The sequence below is a fragment of the Copidosoma floridanum genome, unplaced genomic scaffold, assembly GCF_036245765.1.
Source record: "Copidosoma floridanum isolate Cflo_tuat_1 unplaced genomic scaffold, Cflo_Japanese_pri ptg000020l, whole genome shotgun sequence".
NCBI lineage: Eukaryota > Metazoa > Arthropoda > Insecta > Hymenoptera > Encyrtidae > Copidosoma > Copidosoma floridanum.
Genome location: NW_028321897.1, coordinates 10,148,126 through 10,157,973, shown reverse-complemented (window position 1 = coordinate 10,157,973; position 9,848 = coordinate 10,148,126). Strand labels below are relative to the sequence as shown.

The 9,848-nt window shown below is 37.7% G+C and overlaps 1 protein-coding gene across 1 annotated transcript; it reads right to left on the bottom strand.

Moving 5' to 3' along the window:
• Positions 1-8,712: 8,712 nt before the first annotated feature.
• LOC149374374 (uncharacterized) lies at positions 8,713-9,447 on the bottom strand. The gene has a single exon (XM_089593665.1). It carries the CDS (start codon positions 9,445-9,447, stop codon positions 8,713-8,715), a length of 735 nt encoding a protein of 244 aa, XP_089449791.1.
• Positions 9,448-9,848: the final 401 nt, after the last annotated feature.

The window sequence follows — 9,848 nt, the reverse complement described above, 5'->3', positions numbered from 1 at the left end:
TTTATATGTATACGCGTAAATAAATACATGTTTGACATTTACGTTATTCGTTTGAGGCGCCCAACAGTCTGTAACGACCGTCTTAACGATATAGACGTGAGTAATTGTTTAATTTTTTAAAATTATTTACATTACTATTTTATTTGTGACTACTTACTTATAATTAATATTGCATTAATGTAGATATTTGTAAACATTGGCCCTGCAATGTAATTAATGAAATTTGTTGTGTGTTTTTTCTGTTAATAAAGTGAGCCTGATAAGGTTGGCGTTAAGACCAACGAAACGTTGCTCAAACTAACACCTGACTTTGGAGTTTTTATTTTCACTCCTAAATTAGCTCTTACTGATCGGTGCTTATGCACAAAACCTTAAGAAATCATGGAAACAATTGGGAGCAGAACGGCACGTTCAACAAACACCGTAATTATTCAGAATAATTGATCAAATGGTAATTTTTCCCTTTTTTGCATGGTAATACTAAATTTTAAGGTTATACTGACAAACGGTAAACACAAAAGTTGTAGATCTTTTAACCAACTACAATTATTACATTTAATTTTATTTAATACAAGGTACGGATATCATTTAATACTCAAAAACAGTTTTTTTTACCATATCGTGCTACATAAGTTAATATTTCAATAATAACCATTGAAGAGTCTCCATATTTTAAAAACATGATTTAAACTTTCAATTTGACGCAGAATAGGGTGGTAGTTATAAAGACTTGATTTATTAAGGTAGCAATCGTTAAAAATTGATTAAAATGTTTTAATTGTTAATAACAAGATAAATTTGTTAATAATTTTTATTTTCATTCTTTTTTCTTTAAGTTCAACTCCTTAGTTACAAAAGTGCTATTAATAATGATTTTTTAGCTCTTAAGGATTTGGAGCTATACATTACTTAAAATGAGTCTCCAACCACTTTTATAAAATTTTTTATGACTCATTAAATTGAAAATAGGTAATAAAAAAAAAGTTCCTTGGACACTTATCTCTTATTTTTTAATATAGAAGCCGGAAAAAAATTTTCAGCTAAATTAGAGAGGGAAAGGTCAAAATCCGTTCAATTTGTATAAGAAGTCCCCATATGCCTGTAAGTGTATATTAGCTTTAAGAAAAATTATTCATAATATGCTTATATACAATACGGTCAGCCTTGTAAGGATGCATGTGTATCTCTAAATTTAACATAACGTGTATAAATGAATAAATCGTATTGTATGTGGAAATGAAAAGTTTACTTGTGCATTGATTGTCCATTGGTAATGATGTATGTCAATTTAAGAATTGTAATGAACTCATTATTTTATTATACTTAGAATTAATGGTTGAATCCCCGAAATGATTCGTTGCAAAATGTGTAAGCTTGCTGTTACACTTGAACTTGTATTAACTTAATTGCACTTGTCAGAAAAACGCGAATGGTAATGTTGTATTGTTATTTTTTAATGTATAAGATTATAACATGTAACATCATCGTGCAAGCCTACTGTTTCGCTGTCAACGCAGTATACAAGAACATCGCTCAATAGTTAACCTAATCTAACCAAAGACCTCTCACTCGCTCTGACACTGTAAAAACTCACCATCGAGGGAAAAATGGCTCTATTTAGGACTGTAATCCATCCTCTAAGATTTTAGTCTACTCTTGACTCCAGTGGCTCTCGAGTACCTTATAGACATAAGGCATAACGTGTTGTCCGAGGCAACTTGGGTGCAGTTTGAGAGCATTAATGGTATCAGACTACGCTAAGGAGCAAGGTACATCGTATGATGCCCACGTGAAAGGGGTTCTGGCGATAGCAGAAAGAGCTGAAGCCGCAACATCTTACTTGCCACGAACTAATTCGTATAGTTTCATAAGCCACTGAAATATACTGCACAAAACATTAGTGGTCTCTGAAGCAGCAGTAACAGCAATCAGTGATAGATGTAAATTATTCATCAATTAAATAATTAACACTCAGAACTTGTGAAGGTGATCTGAGTAGATAATATTTTAAAGAATTACTATTCTACATTGTTTTAATAAAAGAATTAAACATTGACCATTATTTAAAATTATGCATATTATTTAAAAAAGTATTTTTACTTCAATAGTTAAAAATAAGTCTTACGAGCTGAGTCCTAACAAATCCACAAATGACACTTAAATAAAATGGTCAAGACTGAACATACTGTAAGTAAGTCCGGTGATAACAGTTGCATTTAGCTGGCAAGACTTTAAATTACATTTAATAATAATTGGCATTATTTGTCTCACAATAGCTGACCCAGACACTAGATTAGAAGCTTCTTGCAAGTCATCCTTTTTTTTAGTGCCAGAATTTACTAACCTCACAATAGTCTTTGTACTTTTTACGTATCTTTCTCTTTAAAAGCCATCTGGAGTTAATGATGCTTGGCTGGCTTTCTCACACATTCATGCTTAGGTTACTTATAATCCTCCATACTTCACTTTACGCATTAAATCTAGTTCTTTGACAATTACTCTGAGCCATTGACCTCGGTCTTAAGCTGTGACAGCTTCTTTGTAGTTTGCGGTATACTGTTCAATATAGCAATAAATAGGCTTAAAATTTCATCCTCAATCCATGCGATCAAGCAACTGACATTATTTTGAGACTAAAGCAGCTTATTCAGCTTGTTTGTGTCAAGGATTTCTACAAAACTCTTGTTATTAACAACAGCAGATTGCCTAAGGTTTTCTTGAACAAGCTTCCCACTTTTCTTGAGTCATCCTTAATTTTTCTTAACTTCTTGTTCTGCTCACATTTTTATAACTCTTAAGGGCTTTTTTTATCAAACTATTTCACTGTTTACTAAGGAGTCTCATAATTACCAGAAATACGGATCACCTCAAAGCGTCGGTAGGATGTACTTAGCTTTGTGTTATCAAAGTAAATAATTATACGTAACTGTCTGAAATCTAACGAAGTGACAGCTAGTTTTCAGCCAGTGCCTTAGCGCATATAAATTTATCTTGGACTATCTTGTTTCATTATTACTACCTAAAACATAACATTTTTTCTTTACTTCTGAGTCTGGAGAGAAATTTTTATTCGCTTATTCAATCAATTTTTTTTTACAGTTTTAAAATTTTTTATGTACAGCTTGGATCAAGCAAAGTGCCCTGTCACACCAGAGTCTATCATGGATGTAATTTTATTTTTGTTACAATCATTCACAAGAGCTTTGTCCATGTTTATATACAGCAGAATTTCGTAGTCAGTAACCTGGCAATCGTCTCCATGCATTAGGTCTAGGCGATTCTATATTACTTTCCCTCTCTTCACCCCATTTCTTGCTCTCAACTTTGGCTTTTTATTGTTATTCTTACATGCTGCCTAGCATCTTTCAGTTTGTTATTGTGTCTATCATTACTATTATTGTTTTTATTACTTCTGCGATCATTACCACTATATTGTTTCAAGAACTAGTCGTTAGTCTTATTTCAATTACTTCTGCGGTCCCTCTCAATGTGGTCCCTTAAATGTTGGACAAATCGTTGGCAGATGTAACACCGCCTAAGATTGTTTTAAAGCAGTCCTTTGAGGTATCACCCTTGTCGTTACATTCGTAATATAGAGTAATGGTCATGCCTGGGATTGCTGTCGTCATCGTGGCAGTGGACCGTGAGTCTGCTTCACCTTAGCTAAGTATACGGCCTACCCCACCTTGGATTGCTCCAGTATCAGACATCTCTTGGCTTGCTTCTACACCTGCTGATTATCATAAAATAAATACTTGAGCCTCCTGTTTCGAAATACATTGACGTGAATACTAACAAGACAAGCCATCCTTTCTTTCAAATAATCATCTAATATTTGCAGTTCTTACATTTGATATTCTATTAATCACCGCGTAATGAAAGCTGTTTTTTTTATTTTGAGGAGAGCTAAGAGCTCTACAAACAAGTTTAAAATCTCCCAGTAATTCATAAAAAAACTCGCACATTGAGTAGCACTTTCCTTTTTAGAGTGAAGTCTTACAGAGAAAGTTTTGTTGCGTATCTGATACGCAACTGTTTTGAGATTACTGATTTTTATATTTTTAATTTCTTGCACCTATATTAAGGAGCTGGTAATATAGTATACGTTAGCTTGCTGATTTGAAAACAGTATACCTAATATTATTTTTAAAGCCAGCTGTTTATCTTCATTTATGTTTTCTTGAGTAATAATAATAAAAGCTTTTTAGCTCCCATAAATTGTGTGCATTAATCTTAATCTTTTAAGTTCAAACTAAAGTTGTTTCCATAATAATACTACTCTAATTATATAAGTGCAGATATAATAAGTGCAACTTAACCTGTCTTTATTATTGACTTCTGTCTTTAAACTATCATTAGATGTATCACGCTCAATTATCAGCAGCAAGTTATCGATGAAGACAGAGTTTAAATTAACTCATTGCTTACGTAGTTAAAGTCAAGGTGTAGAGGTATTATAGAAGTTTACTTTATAAACAGAACTTTTGGCCAACTTTTGCTCAAGAGACTCTTACTTTTACTTTCAAGCCCCTAAGCTTTGAATCCTTCGATAAGAAATCGATCATTCTATCGGTCTGCCTATTGAGTCCGTACATTTAATACGCTGTAATTAAGAAAGCAGATGAATTTTGGCATTACGTTTTGAATTGTAGGAAAAGTGTTGCCGCCCTGTTGGTTGTGTCTATTTTGACGAAGTCAACTAATTTGTTACTTAAAATTTAGGAGGGATCACGGCACAAAAAAACTACCCAATTGACAAATGATTGAAAAAAATCGACCAAAAAAAAATAATTTTGCTGAATTTATCGGAACGGAGGATGAGAATAAACTGGGTGAAATAAATTTAAAATGCACTGATTATGAGCCACGAACGAAGATACATTTCGTGGCTCAAGGGAAAAACTCCGAAGAGAAAAACCCAAGAGAAGAAAAATTAGTGAAAATACAAACGACTGAGGTTGAACGATAAATTTTAAGATAAACTTCCTCCAATAAAGAGTGTGTATTTGTGTATTGTGTGTGTAGAAAACGTATTCGTGCGCATCCGCATGTGCCTCGAAAAACTCATGAATCGACAAACGTCGCACGGTCCGTGAAGCGGATTTTCGCCGTGCTTTACTCGCAGCATGCCGAGCTTCTCAAAGATGATGCAGATGACGATAATAATTAGAAAAGAAAAGCGTGAAAGAAATTAACCCCAAAAAGTGACTCCCAGATACCCGTGTGCGTGATGATGATACGAAATGATGTAGAAACCAGTAGGACGAATATAATACCCAACTACACCAGATACTCAAGATCTTAGTTGACAACTGTAGACCGCTCTGTATAGACAGATCGTTCGGAATTGACCCAGCGCCCCAACCCACAGTAGTCACAAGACCCCCCCTTCCCTTTTTAATTTTCCCACCCACTCCAGTCGTCAGGACCCATCAATCCCTTACACCTTACGTGAAAAGCCAGGAAAAGAGAGAGAGAGAATGATGTAAGCATTTAAGAGAAGGGGAGAGACCTATGACCCGAGGATGCTTAATGGAGCAAAGGAGATGGAGATGTAGGTGCATGATAAAGAAGGAGAGAAATGTTTAGCTAATGAGAGTATAGAGAGAGAGACTTAATGAGAGTTGGCGCGAGAGCGATTAATTGTACCGACTGAAATAAAAGGAGAAAAAGGATGAAGGTAAGAGAGAAATTGACTGGCACTTGCATGTGTGAATATGTGATGAACTTTTGTGTAAGCTCGGTGTGCTGCCACCTTCGGCGTGCCACGAGGTTGATCCTCCACCACTTACGAGGTGGTCTCCGAATTTTAGTCGTTTAAACTTATCATGCTCTCCTTGTTGCGAGAGAAGGCAAGCAAATCGAAAACATCGTATGTGTAGCGTATTCAAAAAAGTGCTTACTGTGCGAATCGTACGATGGTATCAGAGTGTAGTGGTGTGGAAGTGTGTTAACAATTCGAGTAATGTTTACACTTCGGGTTAATATAAGACAGACAACATGATCAAAAATTTAGTCTTCTTGTGACGATGAGATCGGTAGTGGACACAACGATGTGACGTTGCGTTTGAAGCTTCCTTGCGCAGTTTTAACGGTGACGACTCGTACGATGCTATCAGCGCCTGGGTCGATCTTAACGACAACCCCCAGCCACCATCGCATGCAGGGTTGATTTTTATCAATGAGGAGGACGACGGAACCAATACTGATCTCGTGATTGGACTTGCACTATTTTTGTCGACGTTGAAGTTCGTGCAAATACTCCAGGTGCCATCGCTTCCAAAAATTTTGTCATGCGCTCATGATGAAATGCCATGCTGACAATCGGTTACCTGGAACACAAGAAAGGTCAGCTTCCGGCAAAAAATTTAACGGTCTTCTAATTAATAAATGTGCCAGCGTGATGGCCGCTAAATCATTAGGATCATTCGATTCACTATAAAGTGGTCTAGATTTAGGAATGGCTTTGATTTCGATAACGAGGGTATTTAGTACTTCAAAGGTTAAGAGTTGTTTGCCGATCACTCGCTTAAGATGGTGTTTAAACGATTTGACTGACGACTCCCAAATCCCACCGAAGTGTGGTAAAAGTGGCGGATTGAAATGCCAGATGATGTTTCTCTAGACTGCAAAATGATTAACATCGTCACGAAACTGGTCGGAATTAAACAGAGCGTACATTTCTTGTAATTCATCACTTGCTCCAACAAAATTCGTGCCGTTGTCCGAAAACACGTGTTTGGAAATGCCGCGTTGGCCGCAAAAACGCTTAAACGTGCCTAAAAATCCTTCGGTGGTTAAATTGCTCACTATTTCGATATGCACTGCTTTCGATGCCATACACAAAACACACAACCATAAACCTTAACGCGATTACGATTTCGCAGTTTTGATGTACATTGGCCTAAAAAAATCTACTACCACGTGAGTAAACGCGCCTGACTTGGTAACGCGTGCTGATGGCAAATTTCCCATTTTACTATGAATCGGATTGGAGCGATGGCGCACGCATTTTACGCATTTTCGTACGATTTTTCGAACTTATTGCTTTCCGTCGAACAACCAAAATCGCTGTCTTATAGTGTGTAATGTAGTTTGGATTCCCGCATGCAAAGTACGATAGTGCGCATCTCGGATTATCAAATCAGATACATGATGGTGCGATGGTAATAAAATTTGATACCTTTGATCGAAGGAAATTTTCGCGTTTTTTAACCGTTCGCCAACTCGTAAAATACCATGCTCATCAACAAATGGATCAAACGCTGCTACCCGTGCACTTTTTATCCTTTTAGATGCAGACACACGCGCCATTTCTTAAGCCAATTGCTCTGCTTGAATTATTTTAACACCCAACGCTCCGCTTCAAGTTTTTCTTTCACGCTGATCGATTTTCCTTTGAAATTATTTGAACCACGCATACGAAGACAATACGCAATCACGTTGACTAACTTAAAATATGAGAAAAATCGCGAAAAAACCTATACCCCTGAATTTACGAAAAGACACGTTTTGCTCTTAAGATCTGGTAATTCGCTCGGTGACGTTAATGCCATTCTCGGTCACTCGCTTTCAGATTTTTTTAACCACTTAGGTCCATTTAGTCACATTCAATTTCTTAAAAACTCGGTAGGTAATTGACCTCGGGACAGTGCATCAGCCAGATTATCTATAGTTCGCACATGCATCCACGTGAACGACGTGCAACCCTTGAATTTTGCTAACTCTGTTTGCTTCGAAAACTTTAAGAGTTTCCGGTTATTTTCTAAGCCAATGCAATACGATCGTTGAATCCGACCAGAGTACTACTTTATGAATTTCAAACTCTAGAGATGTATGCATTTCACTGTACAATCCCACGAGGAGCAGAGCACCGCATAGCTCTAGTTGCGGGATTGTTTTCAACTTTACCAGAGCTACTCGAGACTTAGCACATACCAGGCGTACAACGCAATTTACATACCAATCTACTGAACTTAAATAGAAACATGCACTATAACCTAATAGACTCGCATCGCAAAATCCATGTTACTCGATTTTTGTAGGCCCATCGATAAGGATTTTCCAGTCTACTGCAAAATTGCGGATGGGAGACAGCTGATTCGCAAACTACACCCATCTTGGATACAACTCTTGCGGTACCGATTCGTCCTAATCACAGTTTCGTTTCCAACACTCTTGAATAATTAATTTCGCGTACAGAACTACCGGCCCCAATAAACCCGGTGGATCAAAAATTTTTGCAATCTCGGAAAGTATATGGCACTTAATGATTTTATTTGAAATTCTAATTTCTTTGACGGTATAAATAAACGTATCCGCTCGCGAATCCCAAGTTACCCCGAGTGTTTTTGAAACTGCTTCCGTCTTTACCGCACAATCACTCTCAAAAATATCCCAATCTAGCGTATCGAACGCGTATTGATGGTTGGAGGCCCATTGTCGAATATTGAATTTTCCGCGCCCCAAGATACCGATAATTTTGTCGCGAAGTATCGCAAGTTCTTCGATCGAATTTGCACCTGTTAACAGGTCATCAACGTATAAGTAGCGTTTGAAAATTTTTGCTGCTCACGGAAAATCGCGCCCCTCATCGTCCGCTAACTGGTGAAGCGTTCGTATCGCGAGATAGGGAGCAGAGGCGACTCCAAACGTGACCGTGTTCAGCTTGTATACCGCGATCTCTTTCCCATAATTTCAAAAAATACGCTGCTATCGCCTGTCGTCGTGATGCACTAAGACCTGCCGATACATTTTCTCTATGTCTGTGGTTAAGACGAAAGCATAATATCGAAATGGCATCAAATGTTCGCAAAGTTTCGGTTGAATGGTGGAGCCTACAAGTAGTTTTTGATTCAACGAGACGCCTCTGTCGGTTTTTGCAGACGCGTCGAATACTCTACGCACCTTTGTCGTATTGCTCGACAATTTTACGACCACATGATGTAGCATGTAGTATCCGTCTGGTGTTTCGTTTTGCAACAACGTTATATGTCCAAGTGCTATGTATTCTTCAAGATCCTTTGTATATTCACAATTGAGTTCATCGTCTGCTTGCAATTTCCGGCGCATCACATGAAACCGATGAACGACTTGCGCGTGATAGTTTCCTAAATCCGCTACTTCGTCGTTAAATGGAAGACGCAAAATATACTGCCCAGTTCGATCGCGTGTTGTACTTTTTACATAATGCCGCTCGCATAGAGACCTCGGATCTGATACGCCCACTGCGTTTTTAATCTCTTCGATTTTCCAGAATTTCGCTAATTGTTCGGTTAAAACACTTACGTTGCACGTCACTACTGATTTTTTGAGGTTGTCATTCGTAATACCGCCCGTAATCACCCAACCTAATTGTGTTTTTTGCAACGTTAAATTGCTCCCCTTCAAAACACGTATTTGACCGACTGATAGTAGTGATAACGTGGCTCTGGAGCCGATAAGCATATCTACTGGACGTGGAATATGAAAACGGGGATCGGCAAGTTTTAAATTTGGTGGGATAGCGATTGACGACCGCGGAAAAGGCTTTACCGGGTACGAAATCGGCTACTTTAGGAATGGTGAGAAAAGTTAAAGTTTTTGCGAAATCGCTTGTACGTGACCGGAAATTAATCTTGACCTGATACTTCGTAGTCGTGTTTAACGCATTAATCGCGCCCACAGGGATAGAACACGCATTTAACAGAAGTTTTAATTCACGTCCGAATTTTTTTGTTATAAAATGGGCCGTAGCACATGTGTCAATGAGCACGCGAGCTTTGACGAAATTACCCTGCGCATTTTTGACTCAAATATGCACTCATCATTAGCTGTGACTGTGTGGCTCGGGTGATCGTCTCTAACAC